The sequence below is a fragment of the Peromyscus eremicus genome, chromosome 6 (assembly GCF_949786415.1).
Source record: "Peromyscus eremicus chromosome 6, PerEre_H2_v1, whole genome shotgun sequence".
Lineage (NCBI taxonomy): Eukaryota > Metazoa > Chordata > Mammalia > Rodentia > Cricetidae > Peromyscus > Peromyscus eremicus.
The window spans coordinates 33,686,201-33,706,643 of NC_081421.1; the positions used below are offsets into that span (position 1 = coordinate 33,686,201).

The 20,443-nt window shown below is 36.1% G+C and overlaps 1 protein-coding gene across 4 annotated transcripts in view; it reads left to right on the top strand.

Moving 5' to 3' along the window:
• Atp11b (ATPase phospholipid transporting 11B (putative)) overlaps nucleotides 1–20,443 on the top strand; it is a 99,820-nt gene that overhangs the window by 41,299 nt on the left and 38,078 nt on the right. For all 4 annotated transcript variants that reach the window (XM_059265357.1, XM_059265359.1, XM_059265358.1 and 1 more), the window contains exons 10-19: nucleotides 1,616–1,697; nucleotides 5,718–5,868; nucleotides 6,833–7,030; nucleotides 9,827–10,069; nucleotides 10,583–10,758; nucleotides 11,104–11,172; nucleotides 12,601–12,674; nucleotides 12,749–12,852; nucleotides 14,674–14,855; nucleotides 16,360–16,563. In XM_059265357.1, coding sequence (XP_059121340.1) covers nucleotides 1,616–1,697; nucleotides 5,718–5,868; nucleotides 6,833–7,030; nucleotides 9,827–10,069; nucleotides 10,583–10,758; nucleotides 11,104–11,172; nucleotides 12,601–12,674; nucleotides 12,749–12,852; nucleotides 14,674–14,855; nucleotides 16,360–16,563 — 1,483 coding nt within the window. The remainder of the gene's footprint in view (nucleotides 1–1,615; nucleotides 1,698–5,717; nucleotides 5,869–6,832; nucleotides 7,031–9,826; nucleotides 10,070–10,582; nucleotides 10,759–11,103; nucleotides 11,173–12,600; nucleotides 12,675–12,748; nucleotides 12,853–14,673; nucleotides 14,856–16,359; nucleotides 16,564–20,443) is intronic.

Genomic DNA, 20,443 nt, shown 5'->3' on the forward strand with positions numbered 1-20,443 from the left:
TATTCAATGTAATACATGATGATTTTCTTTTAAAGTCTGTTTTAATATTGTATTTTGTTGTTGTTACTCTCTTCTTTGAGTAGTGCTAGATTCTTCCTCCTGTGTTTGTGGATACTTGTGAAGCTGATTATTAAGAAAAAGATTCTAGTATACTTCAAGTAACATGGGTTCAAGTCATTGCTTTCAGTATCATGGTGATAGTCCACATTTTTCACTTCTGTTACAATTATCTTTCAGTTGAATTAACAGCTGTGGACTCATTCATTCTCATATTTTATGTATCCAACAAATTCTTACTGAGCTCTGAATATGGAACCAGTACTATTGGGGACATACACTTTAATTCTCAAAAGGAAAAGAAATAGTGTCCTTGCCTTGTAGAAACCAGGCAGAAAGGGCCACAGATTATATTCTCCCTTTCATTTGAAATACCTCACATGGGTATATCCATAGTGATGAAGCACTAAGTGATTTCCAGGGGTTAGAGAAAAGAAAGCGGGATACATATTTAATGGGTCCAGCATTTTTTTTTAAAGTGATTTAAGTATTCTCTAGTTAGATAGAAAAGATGCATTAACAAAATTGTGGTGAATGTTTTATCACCACTGAACTATACGTGTTAAATGGCTAGGTGGTAAGTTGTATGTTACGTGTATTTTGCCACCATTTTTAAAAATTATAACAATGTTCTGACATCAGAAACCAGACTAAACCTCCAGGGGTTTTAGATTTTCTCATGGGACATTGAATCTTATATGACTTTCTAGGGGTAATGCTTTTTGTTCTTGTGACTTTAAAGTAGGGGTTGAAATTAGGCAGTTTTAGAAGCATTTGTGTACTTGAATGCTTTTAGCTGGGTCTACTGTTTGCCTCAGCATCCTCTTCTCTATTGTTTCATTCTGGTTTTTCTTTCCAATTGCATGGTTTTAGTGCCATTTTTCATTTTAATTATGACCCCTGAATTTAAAGAGTGATTTTTATTTTAAAATTCTACACAAATACTTACTAAAAAGGCACAATTGGTCAGTTCTATGTTGTTTCTTTAATCTTACTATTTAGGAATTTGAGGGAATTTTGAAGTTTGGTCTTTCCTAATTAGTGTCATTCCACAGTTTTAGACCCACTATTATGACCATATTCTCTCTCATCTCAGGATCTCACATAGCATTTCTTTGTGCTTACTTCATTTACTCTGAAAGACATTAATATTATTCTTCAGTACTTCAGGAATGACATATAGACTCTAGATTCTGGCATTCTGGGTCTTTAGCTTAATCCATCGTTTCCAGAACTTGGTTTTTTTGGTTTTTTTTTTTTCTGTTTTTACTGTTATTAACACCATTAGCGCCATATGCAGTAGTCATCTATTATTCCCACCCCGTTCTTCCATTAGTCTCAACTCTTAATATCTTCTATCCAAACATCTTTTGTAACTGAGAAACAAGACTCCATGCAGGTTCAATGTCTAGATTGACAAAATTTTAGGTTTAGCAGGTCTGTAAAAGCTGTGAAAAGACTCAAGAAAAAGCCAAGTTATACAAACTCTCAGACAGTGCTTTTTCAGTAAAGCTCTTGTGCTAGTGAGTACATTTAAAGTAGCAGTTTTATTTTATAGGTGTGGCTGTGTACACCGGAATGGAAACTAAGATGGCGTTAAATTACAAGAGCAAGTCACAGAAACGATCTGCAGTAGAAAAGTAAGAAAACTCTTTTCACATAATTATACGTGTATCTTACTTATATATGTATAACATACATAAAAATAGATATTCAGGAGCTAGAGAGATGACTCAGTGGTTAAGAGCACTGTTACTCTTGCAGAGGATCCAGGTTTGGTTCCCAGCACCCACATGGAGGCTCACAACCATTTGTAACTCCATTTCAAGGGATCTCCATGGGCATTAGGTATATACACAATGCAGTTACACACATGCACATAAAATAAAAAATAAACAAATCCTTTAAAAAGGTACTTCATATTACATATACAAAATGATATTAGATAAGGATGATGTCTTATGATTTTGTATATACTTAGAATTTTTCATGGTGTTGACAGTAAGTGCTAAAATATGAATAAATATAGTGTAGAGTATGAGGCAATAGCTCTGAGTAAAATACTTTCTGTACAAGCATTAGGACCTGAGTTCTGATCCTTATCACCCACCTAGAAAGCTGGTTGTGGTGGCATGTACCTGTAACCTGCTGAGTGGAGACAGGAAGATCCCAGGGGCTTGCCAGGCAGCCATTCTAGCAGACATAGTGAACTCTGGGTTTATTGTGAAACCCTGTCTCAAAATATAAGCTTCTACCTAACATGTATCTATCTACATAGGCATGCAAAACTACATACAGGCACACATACCCAAGCACACAAGTAATATTGGGCCATGTGTGATGAGGTCACTCCAGTAATCCTAATACTTGGAAGGCAAAGACAGGAAGGTCATGAGTTTGAGGCTACCATGAGTTACTGGCAATAGAAAGTGACCACAAGCAGGTCAGAATTGGCAGTGAATCCAGTCCTGAAGACAAACTGGGGGAAGGAGGGGCGAAGTAGCAGAAGTAAGACGGGAAAGCGTTTTATTTCTCTACTGGGTTGAAATGTCAGAGAACAAGGTTCAAAACTAGAAGAGAGCCTAGAAAGTTAGGGGGAAATATGTAAGACAGCATAGGAAGTAATCAACTGGACTTGAAAACCTGTACATACATAAAAGCTGCCCAAATTTTCTTAAATGACTGATAAAACTGTATAGGTGCAAGTTGGCAAGAAACAAGCAATAGAACCCAGAGAATGCTGAGAAAAGGAGAATTTTACTTTGGCCAATTGCAGTGACATTAGGTGCTTAAAGTTAAGTGCCCACTAGAACAAAAATCAACACTCTTCTGAGGAACATGAAAAGCTAGACTCTACAACCCATTATTTATAATACCCACGAAGATCTTTTTAATAAAGGCGAGGGAGCGGAGAGGTTTTGTCAATAAGAGGGCATGCACCAGGCCGTGGGCTCAGTCTCCAGCATCCAAAAATAATGATGATGATTGAATAAATATGAAAAAGGGTTATAAAGACTTTTAGAAGTCATAGAAATCTTCATGATCTGGACTTAAGCAAATAATTGATAGACAAAAAAGCATAGCTCCTAAATGAAAAAATTAATGAATTGAACTTCATCTAAATTAAAAATTGTCTACTTCTAATAGACGAAGTTCACCTAGTTTCAGATTAGTTGTTAGAACTATGTATGAGTCAAAGCATAGGTCTTCATAATCTATATACTCATTACTTCAATGTCATTTCTCAAACCCTCTTGAAAGTATTGAGACAAGTTACAGACTGGGGGAAAACGTTTGCAAACCACAGACTTAAACCAAACAGTAACACAAAGATTCAGTTAGATGTGATTAAAAGCACATTTCATCAAAGGAGTTGTAGGTGGCAGGTGAGCAGACAGAGATGTTCAGTCAACATCATTGTCTACTTGTTTAAGGAACAAGACTAAAAGAGTAGTAATAAGTACTAGGAGGAGGCAGAGGAACCAGATCTCATACATTATTGTTAAGAATACCAGATGATGATATTCCCCTTTGGAAGATAATTTGGCAGTTTCTTTCCCTAGCAGCTTTAGTTATAACAGCAAGAATCTGGGACACTGCCCCTTGTCCATATGTGGGTAACAGTTGATCAGAAAATCTGGTACAGCTATGTCATAGAGCACTATTCAGCAAGAAAAAGGATTTATATTACTTGCATCAGCCAGAATAGGTTGCAGAATTGTTATCCTTGGTGAAAAAGCAAGTTCAAAGATTACATACTGTATGTTTTGAGTTGTAAAACATTTTCAAAATTATAAAACTATATAGGTTGAGGACAGATTATTGCTGCCAGTGGATAGAGATTCAGTATGGAATGAGTGATAAAGAGTGATGGGAGCTGGAGAGTTGGCTCAGTGGTTAAGAACACTTGTTGAGCCAGGTGGTGGTGGCGGCGGCGCACGCCTTTAGTCCCAGCACCCGGGAGGTAGAGCCAGGTGGAACTCTGTGAGTTATAGGCTAGCCTGGGCTACCAAGTGAGTTCCAGGAAAGGCGCAAAACTACATAGAGAAACCCCATCTCGGGGGAAAAAAAGAGACTACTTGTTGATCTTGAAAAGGACTTGGGTTTGGTTCCTGCACCCACATGGTGCTCACAACCATCTATAACTCCAGTTCTAGGGGATCTCACACCCTCTTCTGACCTCCACAGGCACCAGGCATACATGTGCATACATAATATGCATGCAAAGCACTCATACATATAAAATAAAATAATTTTAAATTTTATTTTGTTGAGGCAGAGTCTCTCTGTGTAGCCCTGGATGACCTGGAACTCACTATGCAGACCAAGCTGATCTTGAACTCACAGAAATCCACCTGCCTGTGCCTTCCAAATGCTGGGGTTAAAGGCATGTGCTATACTACTCTGGTCCCTAGATAAATACATTTTTAAAAGTGATAATGGGATAGTTCTTCATAATGGCAGTTAATCTGTATGTGGGATTAATTTCATACCAGTAAGATCAGATTTTGTAAATGTGAAGCTTAATCCAGTCTAATTCCCTGTAACATTCCTGGTTCTGATATTGTACCACAGCTGCATAAGATGCCACCATTGAATTGGGGGTGTAGCTCAGTGGTAGAGTATGCTGCATAGTGTAAGCCTCCAGGTTTGATCCCTATCATCCCTCTTTTAAAGATGTTCTTTAAAGAGGTATTCATGAAATTGCAAGATAAAAGAACCACAAAACCAAAACAACAAAAATTAAATGGGTAATAGGGATGGAAGAAAGGATGAATGGAATAAGAATGGTAGCACACTGACAGTTGTTGACACTATGTGGTGCACATGAAGATTCCTTATTGTGTTCACTTTATTTGTATGTTTCAAGTTTATTTATCGAGATTTTGGAGTCAGTTATATGATCATGGGTTATTTGTTTTATTCTTTTGAACCAAATACTTTGATATTTTAAAATGTGAGCAGCCCTGTAATTGAAGTACCAAATAATGCTATGCCTAATACATGGACATCAAGTAGAAAAAGAGACCCTTCTTGTGCCTTAACTTCCCATGAATTCACATAGTAATGTGATCGTACTAGACTTTGTGTCATAGGAGAGTGGAAGAGCAAATATTTACATAGTTAGGATAAAGCTTGGTTTTGACCAGTTGTAGATTTCTATTGTGGTCTCCATCTGCTGCAAAGAGAAGCTTCTTTGATGAAAGGTGAGAACTACCTTCTCTGTGCATAGAAGGAAAGGTATTCAGAATGAAGTTGGACATTATACTGGTTTAGAAAAATGGTAGTAGTAGGTTCTTCTCTAGGGTTCATGACTCATTAGCTACAGATGGCAATGTTTACAGTACTGAATTATACTCTATGAATTCCCTCCTACTGAGCAGGCCTTAAGTCCAATTATATGGTTGCTGGCAAACCCCAAGATAGAAGTGCCACCATTGTACTTTTGGATATGTCTTGCTGTGCTGTTAGGATTCCTAGGCTTTCAAATGGGTTGCTGGTAATTATGTGTTATTTAATGGTTATTACAAAAAAATAGACTGTCCTTTAAAACAGCTATAATAAAATCTTATATATTTTGATATATTTAATACAAGTATTAATTTCAAAGCAAATGAACAGAATATATTGATATGTTTATATTCTTTTTCTTGCTTTAGATCAATGAACACATTTTTAATAATTTATTTAATAATCCTTATTTCTGAGGCCATCATCAGTACTATCTTGAAATATACCTGGCAAGCTGAAGAAAAATGGGATGAACCTTGGTATAACCAAAAAACAGAACATCAAAGAAATAGTAGTAAGGTATTATGTGTTATTCATAATTCAACTTTAAGGAAACTCTTTGGGGACAGTTGATGCTTTGATGGGAAGGGCCATGGTGACCTCATCACAACATTGGTATTGACAAGTGTCTTTGCAGGAGAACACTCAGCATGTTAGTAGTGGTGTACTTTCCCTGGTTTAGGGACTAAACTTTTTTGTGTGTTCCTAGTAGCATGGTTTGAATAATTAGATCACAAAAATTTATATGTCAATGCATGTGCATTCCACTTCAGTATTACAAATTAAGTGCTTTAAAATTCATTTATTGTACCTTATAAATGAATTAAAGAATACATTTATTTTCATTCATGTCTGAAAAATTCAAGAAGTCTTAACAGTCTTGATGTATCAAGAGATTTAACCTACAATTTTGGCAAATAATCATTCTCTAAATTTCCATTTAAATTAAAATGTACATATTAGAAACCATCTTGATCCCAGGAGACAACAAAGCAGATCAGTATAGGACTGTGTTCCAGTATCATTTACATTCCACAGAGTGCATATTGAAAGGCAGCTTTGCTATGCTATTGTTGCAGTCTCTCCAAGTAATCTGTGTTCTTCAGTTTCTATTTCTTAAAAATTCTCCCTAAAATTGTGTTCCAGTATGTGTAGATTACACTCATATCTTAGTCACCCATTATCTTTGAACAGTCGTCATAGGATGGCTAGAACACTGGACAGAGTATGGTTATAATTTGGTGTTTTAATCATGCCAGATAATTTCGGACAAATAACAAATTGAGCTATTGGAATTTAACTTTTACTTTAACCAGTAGTCTAAGTAAATGGAAATGCAATATTAAAACAATTTAATCAATGAATTTCAATTCATACTATTAGTTTACCTCAGAATATAGTTGATAGTTTACTTAGACAAGAACCTTCTGATAATTCTTATGTATGTTATCATCAAATAATCATTTCTCTCTCTTTTTTCTAGATTTTGAGATTTATTTCTGACTTCCTTGCTTTTTTGGTACTCTACAATTTCATCATTCCAATTTCTCTATATGTGACAGTTGAAATGCAGAAATTTCTTGGATCATTTTTTATTGGCTGGGATCTTGATCTGTATCATGAAGAGTCAGATCAGAAAGCTCAAGTCAATACTTCTGACCTGAATGAAGAGCTTGGACAGGTGAAGATGATCCTGAAATTTTTTTTATCAGAGAATTATATGTAAAGAGACTGATATAATAGAAAATATTATAAAGCTTATACCAAAAAACACCTTTTACTTTCCTTCGGCTAAATTCTTACTCCCACTTTGTCTTAGTGTCTTTCTTCCATTATTTACCAGTATATTTCCATATGTTATTTTATCATGATTTAAAATTTTTAGACATTATCAATTATGGGATAGATCAATTACTAGGGCTAGAGAGATGACCCAGAGATCAAGAGCACATACTTTCAGAGGACTTCAGTTCCTAGCATTCACATTGGGTGTGAGTTCAAATTCAAAATTATCTCTAACTCCATCTCCATAAGATCTAATGCCTTTGGCCTTTACAAGTACCTGCAGTTATGTGCATTACCCATACACAGACACTTATGCATACACATCATTTAAAAAAAAGGAAAGAAAATCTTTAAGGGGGGGGAGGTAACTATCACTTTATCATTTTGTACACATACCCAAAAACTTGCCCACTTTGCCTACTCTGATGTTGTTATAATTTGACATCTAATAAATATTTACATTATGACTCATAATATTGTTTTCAAACTCTTACTTCCTAATTTGTTCTTTGTAATACTATAACTATATTTTCTTTATGCATTTTATCTCCCCTGGAGTTAATTGCTGTTTCTTTCCTTGCTTAGCTCAAACAAGTCTTCATAAATTTATTTACCATCTCTGTGTATTCAAATATATCAGCTAATCTAGGATCTGCCTGCCCTACCCCCATGTGTAATTTGGGTTTGGCTTTTTTTGTTTTCTTTTTGAGATGGGGCCCCACTTCTTGCTGCCCAAGCTATGCTTAAACTTCTGAGCTCATCCGGTACATACCTTTAATAAAGCCCAGCACTTGGAAGATAGAGGCAGGTGGATCTCCATGAGGCCAGCCTGTTCTCCATAGTGAGTTCCAGGACAGCCAGAGTTACATAGTGAGACCTTGTCTCAAAAAAAAACAAAAACAAAAAAAACCCTGACCTCAAATCATTTTCCTGTCTCAGCCTTCCCAGTAGCAAAGACTACATATGTAGGCTGATATTGGGCCCTGTGCAATAAATTATTTTACACAGTAGACTTCCTATGTCTTAAGTATTATCATTACCTTTATTGTCTCCAAGACTATGGACCTTAATTTTCTCACTTTAATTCTTTGATTTTGTACATTGATCTTTTATTCTGGAATCTCATTGAACTTATTTATTAGTGCTAATAAATTTTTTAAGTGAATTCCCTTGGATGATATATATGCAAGGTCATTTGATATGCAAATGGAGATAACTTTCTCTTTTTTTTCCCTAATCAGGATAACTTGCTTCTTTTTCCTGACTAGAAATTTCAGTACAGTGTTGAGTAAAACATAAGAACAGACAACCTTGTCTTATATCTCTGCTTATAGGAGGAAATCACTCAGTATATTACCAAGTTTTGAAGAAACTCTTATCATAGTATGTTAAGTGTTTTTAATCATAAAGAGTATTGGATTTTTATCAAGTGATTTTTCTGTATCTGTTGAGATGCTCATTTTATTAATAGAATAAAGGACACATATCAGTCTGATAATTTGTACACATTAGGCTATTTGGATTCCTGAGATGTCTCATACTTGTGATATATAATCCTTTTTATATGTTTCTGGACTTAGTATACATGTATGTGCATATATATTCATGAGAAATACTGGTCTGTAGTTTTGCTTTTGTTTTCTTGTGATAGCTGCCTCCTTTTCTACTTTTTTAGTTTTATTTTTATTCTTGTCGTGTATATATGTGTATGTGTTTATATGTGTGTGTCTGTGTGTGTGTGTGTGTGTGTGTGGGAGAGAGAGAGAGAGAGAGAGAGAGAGAGAGAGAGAGAGAGAGAGAGAGAGTGAGTGTTGAGGGAGTACATTTCTGTGTGTATAAATGGAGGCCAGAGAGGGTCCTCCCCATCAATCTCCACTTTGTTCCTTTTGAGACAGGGCTTTCCCATGAACCTGGAGCTTGAATTTTTCAGCTGGTTGGCAGTCAGCAAGCTCCATCAGCTTCCCTGCCCCCCTCAGTGCCGGGATTACAGTCATTCAGGGGTGCTATTCTTATTGGAGCAGCAATTGTTCTCTGGAGCCCCACTGCCTCTCTTTTCAAAAGACTTCTCTCTAGCATCATTACAGTAGTACATCAGATTCTCACCATAAGTTCGCTGGCAAGACTTCACTGGTGTATCCTTCCCTTTCAGAGTTCATTTCCTTGGATCAGCCTCCAAGAGTAATAAAATAATTTGTCTTACATACCTTTTAAAACATGTTATTTTTAACAGTTATTTTTTTCACTGTATTTGTTTCCTGTCCTCAGTTATAACTTCCTGTCCTTTACAGACTCCTTCTCATCTCTAACACATTATTTTGTTCCTTTCCCTGTTTTTATACCGTTTCTCTTGGCCCCTGTTCACTTTCTAGGTTAGTAAGCATGCCTTCTACCCTTAATAAGTGTCAAATCATATTATTTTAAATGTACTTGTCCAAGAGATAGACAAGAAATTCTTATACCTTATTCGTAGTCACCTCTGCAAATCAATGTGTCTCAAAAGATATATATGTAATGTTTAAATATTTTAATTTGTTTTATTTTCTTTACATCAGTAATAGCTTCTTAGATTGTAAGAATCTCAGCTTTGGTATATTGATGTTAATAGACTAGACTTTAGAAAACAGGAGAAAGTTTTTCTTGTTCAACACTGACCCATGACCACAAAGGTTTCTTTTGTTCTCTGTTTCTCTAGGTGGAATATGTGTTTACAGATAAAACTGGAACACTGACAGAAAATGAGATGCAGTTTCGAGAATGTTCAATTAATGGCATGAAATACCAAGAAATCAATGGTAGACTTGTACCTGAAGGACCAACACCAGACTCCACAGAAGGAAGCTTGTCTTACCTTGGTGGTTTATCCCATCTCAACAACTCAGCACATGTCACAGCTAGTTCTTCCTTTAAAACCAGTCCTGAAAGTGAAACTGAACTAGTAAGCAGTTTTCCAATTAGTGATTATGGGTTCCTATGAATTAATTTTCTTCAATAGATGGACTCGGGAAGTTTTTATCAGTGAAGCAAGAAGTCTGCATTTGAAATCGATGTCTTGATTTAGCACCATAAAATACTATTCTGGGACTGTAGTTACAGCACAGTTTAGCTTGTCATTATTAAGCATCTTCAATGCTTTAGCTTGGTAGTTAGTAAATGCTATTACTGCCTTGAAGTGAAAAAGAGAAAAAATAAGTATTTTGTTCTTTCTAAGACCTTACTTCTTTCCAAGTACATAGTCTTCCTAGCTTGCAGTTTGTTTAGGCTTTCTAAAGAGATGCACTTATACCAAAGGTTCCTAAAACAGTATGAGACTGAAATCTCAAATTTGCAGTTTTCACTCAGGCAGCCAGGTCATTAGCACTTTTGTTTTAGCTCTCAGGGTCTTAGGTCTGGTTTATGTCCTATATAGTGTTGGGAAATTGCTTAGATCATTAATATTATGTTTCTACAGATCAAAGAACATGACCTCTTCTTTAAAGCAGTCAGTCTTTGCCACACTGTACAGATCAGCAATGTGCAAACTGATGGCATCGGTGATGGTCCCTGGCAGTCCAACCTAGCACCTGCACAGCTCGAGTACTATGCATCTTCACCAGATGAAAAGGCTCTGGTGGAAGCTGCAGCAAGGTAATTGAGCCTGATTCTTCTGATCCTCAGAGACTACTCTTGAAATAAATGTTAGAATATTAGAGAGCTGTCATACAAATTCTCAAATGTAAATTTAAGGTTTTTTAAATGATCTTGTATGAATTTTGTGTGATAAAACTTGTGAAAATACTTTGCATTGTTTTGGATGTAGTCTGACCTGTCAAATTCTTAAGAATAGTGTCATATTATTCAAAGGCAGTACTGTAAAGTACCTTGAACTTTCAATTAATGTACCTTCATTCAAACCAAGTTATAAAGGTATAGTGTGAAATATGAAATATCTTCCTTTAAATATTGTTATTTCTTTGTTCCTCTTATTCCCAGAGCTGGTATTATATTTATAGGCATTTCTGAAGAAACTATGGAGGTTAAAGTACTTGGAAGACTCGAAAGGTAAGTTCTTTCAAATATGTTATAGTCCACAATAAGTATAAAATAGGATAGGAATCAGCAAATTATGGCCTATAGGCCAGTTCTGTCCTCCAGTCTGTTTTTGTATAGCCTACAAGCTATGCTAGATTGCATTTAGAGTTGTTTAGGAAAGAGAAAGACAGTAAGGGAGAGAAGGAGAAAGAATAAAATAGCTGTGGTAGTATGGAGGTACAGCCAGATGGTCACAAGACCTGCCTAGGCCATAGAGTGAGGCTAGCCCAGGAAACTTAGTAAGACCCTATCTCAAAATTTTAAAGAAAGTCTGGGGATATAGTTTAATAGTAAAACACTTGCTTTGCATACAAGAATAAGTCCTAATATACAGCATACATATATACATATATATGTATGTATGTATATGGCCTGTAATGTCTAAAATACTGTCTGATTCTCTACGTAAAACACTTGCTAACCTTTTCTCTAGAGTGATGTCAATATTATATTGTATCTCATCACAATTACAACAGTATGCTGTGTTTTAGTTTACTGTTTACTGAGTTTCCTTATAAATTTATATTAAACACTTGAGGTTGAGATTCCATAGGTCATTGGATGAAGAAAACTTCTTTGTGTAATCTTTTGTTTTTGAAGTACTGGTGATCAAAAGCAGTGTCACAGGAATATTAGGCAAATGCTATGCCATAAAGCTGCATCTCAGCACAGGTTCCCTTGTATTGTCTATGAATTTATGCTCAAGCGTTTAGGAACACCAGTCTACTTAACCTCTTTCTACCGTAATAAGTTAGTCCATGCCCGTTGCTGTGAACCTTAATGCTTGCTATGCGTTTCCATACTAAAGAAGTAAGGCCCATTCTGAAGCTACTTTCATGAAGGAACCTGTTGTCTACTTACGAGCATTCATTGCTTACATATCCTTATAGAATTCTCTCCTGGAAAATTTTTCAAGCCCCACTTCAGTTATCCTCCTAAGTTTCCTCTCAGTTCTCTAAAGAGGCATTTGCTCCCTGATCCTCCACCCTCACACCTGCCCCAAGTTCAGAATTGTTGCTGACAAACCCCTAAGACTGCTTAAAGGTTGAATTCTAAGATGTGTTAGGACAGAAAATGATGGAGAATCAGTCAGCTGGGCAGAGCTGGGCTCCTGTCCTTCTCTACTGCTTACCAGCTTATTGGATATTAATCTCTTTAGTAGTCTTCATCTTGGCTTCTGTGGGAATTAAATGACCCAAGGACTGTAAAGTATTTATTAGTTGTTGAGGACTTAATGCCATCTCCCTTGTGTCTAGTAATATTATTGATAATTTAGAACCTATCCTCATAATAATGCACTTCTAGTTTCTTACTTTACACTTGTATTTTATCCTTTATTCTTTCTAGATATTCACATTATTACTCTAAAAATTAAGGATTATCTTTCTTAATTTTTAGGTACAAATTGCTTCATATCCTGGAATTTGATTCAGATCGTAGGAGAATGAGTGTAATTGTTCAGGCACCTTCAGGTAACCAATCTAAGCTTTTATGTATATTTACTTACCGAATATAGAGCTTGATAACTAGTTATTTTTCCTTTTAGGTGAGAAGCTTTTATTTGCTAAAGGAGCAGAATCTTCAATTCTCCCTAAATGTATAGGTGGAGAAATAGCAAAAACCAGAATTCATGTAGATGAATTTGCTTTGGTAAGTACAGATAGCTATTATTTAAAAATGAAAAAAATAAAAAGAAACTTCAAAAATATATTTGTGAAACAGTTGAGGTTTTTTCTTTTTAATAGATTATCCAAGTTCTGAAAATTCTGTAGCTCTTAGTTCTTTTGCATTAAATGTTGGCTCTTTATTCTTGTTGTAAAAGCTGATTTTTAATCTGGTAACATGTAATTCTCTTCTAAAACCTGTTTTGGTAGGGACTTCTGGTTGTGTGTACCACTCAAACTGTGCCCGTAGCAAACATGAGTGTTTGGGGCCTATATGTTTGGGGCACATAGCAAACATAGTGTTTGGGGCACAAATCCTTGGGTTTCATCTCCTGAATGGCTGTGTCTCTATTCTTTCTCTTTGCCTCTTTCCCACCCTTGCCTCTCCTTCTCTGTCCCTTCCCCTTGCCCCAGTTTATCCTGGGCCAGTGGTGCAAAGGCAGAAACAAGACAAGAGCTTGAGTCCAGAAATTCAAAAGCAACTGTGACAACATAATTAGACTCTGACTTTTAAAGAAAAAAAAAAAAATAGAGGGTGTGGCTCAGTGGTAGAGGACATATTAGCATGACAGAAAGGGACTTAGTAAAAGAATATGGAGTTATTCCAGGGATGTGGAGAAACTAGAGATTGTACACATTATATAAATCACACAGCCTTTGAATAGTTTGGCAATTTTTCAAAAGATAAAAATGAAGTTATAACCTGACCTAGCTATATATACCTGAGTGGTGTACACCAAAGAGAAGGGAAAAGATATGACCACATATGATCTAATAAGTGGATGTTCATAGTCCAAACTTGGAAAAGCCTAGATGCCCAACTGATGAATGGATAAAATATGATACAGCTATGTAATGGAATATTGCTTAGTCATTAAAAGAAATGTAATACTGATGTCTGATATATGCTACAACATGGATGAACATTGATAAGATTGCCGAAAGAAGCCAGTCAAGAGAGACCACACATTATATAAAAGATCCAGGATAGGCAGACTCATAGAAAACAAGTGAGTGGGTGTCAAAGGCTGCTGGATGAAGGGAAGAGAAGGGAGTGTCTACTAATGGATAAGGAATCTATTGGAGGTGAAATATTCTGATAGTGGTGGTGATCGTACAGTTTTGTAAGTATACTAAAAAACACTGCATGGCACTGTTTGAAAGAGTTAATTTTATGTAATGGGACTCTAATTTAAAAGGAAAACTATAGGAGCCTCATCCAAAAGCAGAATAACTGAATTCAGGATCTCTCATGCCTAGACTTCTATGTGTGCTGCATACTTACCTCTCCTTACCTACTTCTGTTACTGGTTTGGGGTTGCCTATAATCTACCTACTGTGATTTCTAACAAGCAAAGGCTTTATTGTCTAGAACAGCATCCACATAGAGTTGTTGCAGAATGAATTAACTAGTACATATATTAATATCTGATGGCATCTTGAATGTTAATTATGAGAGTGTTATTTACAAATCAGGAAATGGCACTATTTAGAAATTTGTTAAATGTGGTCATATGGTATTTTAAAATCTGCTCTTTTCAAGTTCTATTGCTAGAACATTTATTTTCAGTTTTTCTAAGAAAAATATATAGTAAGGAGTATTTAGATTTAGATGCTAATTTTCAGAGATTAAGAAAATTTGATGCCCATATAATCAAGTAGTCAAATATAGATTCCTAAGTTTGTGTAGTTCCAATTCACAGGTGAAGATAAAAGACGATTTAAAGTTAGATTGTGAATCTGGCTCTTAGAGGTGTATGCCTATCTTTTCTTTTTTTTTTTTTCTTTTTTTTTTTTTTTCCTTTAGAAAGGACTGCGGACACTATGTATAGCTTATAGACAGTTTTCAGCTAAAGAGTATGACGATATAGATAAGCGCCTATTTGAGGCCAGGACTGCCTTGCAGCGACGGGAAGAAAAATTGGCTGATGTCTTCCAGTACATTGAGAAGGATCTGATATTACTAGGAGCAACAGCAGTGGAAGACAGGCAAGTATCAGAAGTAGGCAGTATCTTTTTTTTAAAGAACGTTTTAGTCAAGTGCTTCTAGTATATTAAATACTGTTAACATTCTGTAACAAAATAGAAAACTAAAGCTTTACTTTTTCTACTCAGAATAATGCTGTTTTATTCTATCGTTGGCTATTTGAATAGATAAAGGACACACTTGTTTGTATTATTCTTCCATGTTGCTGTTCTTTAGTCAGTGTGTCATACCATCATCAGACATTGACATCTTTCTCTATCCTCACCTTCCACTAGTGCCCACTCTGCTTCACGCTTCAGTACTGCCTCACTGACGCCTATACTCCTGGATACCTGTAGCTGAAATTGTTGTGTTTATGCCTTTGTTCCTTGGCAAGGCCTTGCCTTCTGCCTGGATGATTCTTCTTCCCTGCCATGGCATTTGTGAATAAAATGTACTCATAACTAACCCTCATCCAACAAGATCTTTTCTGACAACAACATGATTGAAAATGCTCTTCTTTATGAACATTCTGTTTATTGTTTTTTGATGCTATGTTAAATTATTTGTTTAAAGATTTTTCTCCTTCTGTTAGCATATAAATTCCTTGCAACTTGTTTTACTTTTTAGAACCTATCTTCTATGTCAATTTTAGCTCTTGAATTAAATTGAATTTTGTGAGTCAAATTGATCTTTATAAGTTAAGCCTGTGTTTTCTTCTATTCCCTATATCTACAGAGGTATGCATATTTTAAGTGTGAATTTTTATTTACTTTTTGTTTGTTTTCATTAGATTTCTTAAACATATGTAGTCTTGTATTTCCTACAGTCTGATGTTTAATTTAAAAGGAAAACTATAGGAGCCTCATCTAAAAGCAGAATAACTGAATTCAGGATCTCTCATGCCTAGACTTCTATGTGTGCTGCATACTTACCTCTCCTTACCTACTTCTGTTACTGGGGTGGGGTGAGGGGAGATCTAGACTTGAAATTTTAGACTTACTAGTGCCACATTTCTTTTTTTGTGGGGGTGGGGGTCCAAAATAGGGTTTCGCTGTGTAACAGCCTTGGCTGTCCTGGAACTCACTCTGTAGACCAAGCTGGCCTCGAACTCACAGAAATCCACCTGCCTCTGCCTCCCAAGTGCTGGGATTAAAGGCATGTGCCACCACCACCCAACTGTGGCACATCTCTTGCCTAGCATGTACCAGGCCTCAATTCAACCCTCCTTCCCCTATACCACTTCCCAGTAAGATAGGTTTATGAAGGCTACCTGGTTAGTTGGGTTCATAAAAACGAGCTTTGATGATAGAACATGAAGTTGTATATTTTAATTCATTGGTTTCTTTGAACTAGATGGCCGCTTATAGTTTATTCTTGTTTCCTGCATAATGAAAGAAAATTTCAGTTATGTTGATACACTGTAACATTCTTAAAAAGAGTATACTTTATGTATATTGTGTAGCTTATACTTAACATATACTACAGGAGTATTTTTCTCTACCAATTTTTTTCTTTTATTGTTAGACTACAGGATAAAGTTCGAGAAACTATTGAAGCATTGAGAATGGCTGGTATCAAAGTATGGGTACTTACAGGAGACAAGCATGAAACAGCCGTTAGTGTGAGTTTATCATGTGGACACTTCCATAGAACTATGAATATCCTCGAACTTATCAACCAGAAATCAGACAGTGGATGTGCTGAACAATTGAGGCAGCTTGCCAGGAGGTAAAGTAGCACTGTCTTGCCACTGCTTGTTTTTTGATCAGCCCATAGCTAAAAGGTTTTTTTTTTTTTAAACTTGTAATTAAAAAAACACTTTACAGCTTTGATTTTATGTGTATGTCTATTTTGCATGCATGTATGTCTGTGTTACCATCTGCATACCTCGTACCCACTGAGGGTAGAAGAGAACATTGGATCCCGTGGAACTAGAGTTATAGGCAGTTGTGGGTGCAGGAACTTGAACCTGGGTCTTCTAGAAGAGCAGCTAATGCTCTTACTAGCTGAGCCATCTTTCTAGTCCTGTTTTTAATATTTTGATAGATGAGGAGCAATCCAAAGACTTAGTTCATGCTACAAAAATCACATGAAATTGGGAATTTAGTGTCTGTGAGTTTAATAGCCATATTCACTTGTTTCCGTGGTACCTATGGTCGTTACCATTGTACCATCTGAGTTAGCGATATGCAGCTGAACCCTTACAGGGTCTTCTCTCATCTGCTGCTTGGCACATTTTAAGAGCCACACGATTACAACTTGATAGGGTTTTGAGTGCAACACATGACACCACACTGACATTTAATATTTTCTATTGTCAGTCTGAAGTTCAATGATCAAAACAGAAAATGGATTACTTCTGGAATTGTTGACTAGTGAGGTCCCAAAGATCCCCGAATATTACAGGCTATTGCCAATGCACTTGGTTACCCTCCAGAACTTAATGGAAAGGTAAAGTCTCCATTGCTGTGGATACCACATACTTGAGTTACACAACATGGAGAAATCAAGCTTGGGACCTACTAGCCAACAACTCCGGAAGAAGTAATCCATTCCTGGGACCAGACTTGTTATTTATTAGCCTCTGATTTCCAGTAGGGGTGTTGCTGCCCTGTTTTAGGGTAACAGCATACATGTACAGATATATCTTAAGAAGCTTCTGTGGTAGTAGGTTTCTATAGGACTTTCCTGAAAAGTCTTTAGTGTTGTTATCCCTCCTAGTTTCCCTCTTTGACTCTTCCCACCCCACACCAATTTTTCCCTTTTACTCATTATACTAGTGCTTTCTGTTTCTTTTCCCACAAAAGCCCTTCCCCACAGACTCTTAGTGATTTCCTGGCCTTTTGGGGTATTCCAAATGAAACACACACATCTAAAGATCCAAAACCCACAGCCACAACCGAGAGAAAACAAGCAACATTTCTTTCTCACTCAGGATGGTTTATTTCCAGCTCTGTCCATTTACTGGTGAATTTCATTTTTCTTATTAGCTGTAATTGTATAAATATATCACTTTCATTATGCATTCATCAGTTGGTGGACATCTAGGCTGTCTCTATTTTCTAGCTATTGTGAATAGAGCAACAATTAACATGAATGAACAAAGCCGGTTTAATTTTCATTTCCCTAATAACTTACGGATTTTGAACTCTTTTAAACATTTGTCCGCCATTTGTATTTCATCTTTTGACAATTCTCTGTTCATTTATATTCTCTATTTTTTAACTGGGCATTTTGTTTTCTTACTGTTAATTTTTTTCCAATATATAGTTGGTAAAAAAAAAAAATCCTATTCTGTAGGATGCCATTTCACTCAAATGATGATGTTTTTTGCTGCACAGAAATATTTCCGTTTCATGAGGTTCCATTTATTAATTGTTCATCTTAGTGCCTGTTATTGAGGTCCTGTTCAGAAATTCTTTTCCTGTGCCAATGATTTCAAGCCTATTCCCTACTTTCTCTTCTATCAGATTCAGGATATCAGGTTCTTTTGTAAGGTCCTTGATCCATCTGTACATTTTGATTTAGAGGGCTTTGTTCTCCTAGTGTCCTCCATCCTCTCTAGCTCTTACACTCTTTCTGCCTCCTCTTCTGTGAGGTTCCTTGAGCTTTGAGAGGAGGGATTTGATGGAGACATTTCATTTAGAGCTATGTGTTCCAAGGGCTTTCTCTTCACATACTGGCTAGCTGTGGATCTCCGTATCTGTTGCACAAGGAAGCTTCTCTGATGATGACTGAATAAGGCACTGATCTATGAGTGTAACAGTCATAGAGTAATTTTATTTTAGTTTAGACCAATAGTATATTGTTTTGCCCTAGGTCTCTGAGCTATCTAGTCTCTGGTACTTGGTCACCTTAGATGCAGAAATGGCCTTTGACAAAATCCAACACCTTTTCGTGATAAAAGTCCTAAAGGGATTAGGGATACAAGGAACATACCTCAACATAACAAAGGCAATTTACAGCAAACCTATAGCCAACATTAACTTAAATGGAAAGAAACTCAAAGCAATTCCACTAAAATCAGGAACAAGACAAGGTTGCCCACTCTCTCCATATTTATTCTATACAGTTCTTGAAGTTCTAACTGGAGCAATAGAACAGCCGAAGGAGATGAGGGGGATACAAATTAGAAAGGAAGAAATCAATGTATCTTTATTTGTAAGTGATATGACAGTATACACGGTGACCCTAAAAAGTCTCCTGGGAAACTCCTATAGCTGACAAACACTTTCAGTGAAGTGGCTAGGTACAAAACTAACTCACAGAAGTCAGTAGCTCTCCTATATTCACATGACAAATGGACTGAGAAAGAAATCAGGGAAACAACACCTTTTACAATTTTATATTATTTTCACAAATAATATAAAGTATCTTTAGGTAGCTCTAACCAAGCAAGTGAAAGACTTGTATAATAAAAACTTCAAGTCTTTGGAGAATCCATCAGAAGATGGAACAATATGTCATGCTCATGGATTGGTAAGATTTAGCGTAGTGAAATTGACCATCCTACCAAAGCAGTCTACAGATTCAATGGAATTCCCATCAAAATCCCAACATAATTCTTACAGGACATTTTTTTTTCAAAAAGGACAATTCTCAACTTTGTATGGAAAAACAAAAACCCAGGATAGCTAGAACAATCCTGAAAAATAAAAGAACTTCTGAAGGTATCACCGTCCCTGATTTCAAGTTATTGTACTACAGAGCAATAGTAATAAAAAACCACATGGTATTGGCATAAAAATAGGCAGGTTCATCAATGGAATTGAATTGAAAAACCCAGACATTAATAATCCAAACACATATGGGCCCTGATTTTTTTTTTTTAATTTGGTCAAGTTTTCATTGTGTAGCCCTGCTGTCCTGAAACTCACTCTGTAGATCAGGCTGGCCTCAAACTCAGAGATCCGCCTTCCTCTGCCTCCCAAATGCTAGGATTAAAGGTGTGCACTACCACTGCCTGGCTAGGACTCCTGGTTTTTGATAAAGAAGCCAGAAATACACAGTGGGGAAAAAAAAGCCTCTTCAACAAATGGTGCTAGTCAAACTGGATGTCTACATGTAGAAGAATGCAAATAGATCCATATTTATCACCCTGCATAAAACTCAAGTCCACATGGATCAGAGACCTTAACAGTCAGATACACTGAACCTGTTAGAAGAAAACATGGGAAATAGCCTTGAACTCATTACCACAGGAGACAACTTTCTGAGCAGAACACTGATAACACAGGCACTATGATCAACAATTAATAAATGGGACCTCATGAAACTGAAAAGCTTCTGTAAAGCAAAGGACACCATTAATTGAGTCTCATTAATTAATGAGAAAAGACTTTTTACCAACTTCACAACCAATAGAAACTAATATCCAAAATTTATAAATAACTGAAGAAACTAGATATCAAAAAACCAAATAATCCAATTTAAGAATGGGGTACATATCTAAACAGAGAATTCTCAATACAGGAAAATTTAATTTTTTTAAAGATGAATAAGATTCCATTGTTATATAGTTATCTCATTTTCATTATTCCTTCATGAGTTGGTGGACATATAAGCTGTTTCCATGTCCTAGCTATTGTGAATAGAGGAGCAGTGAACA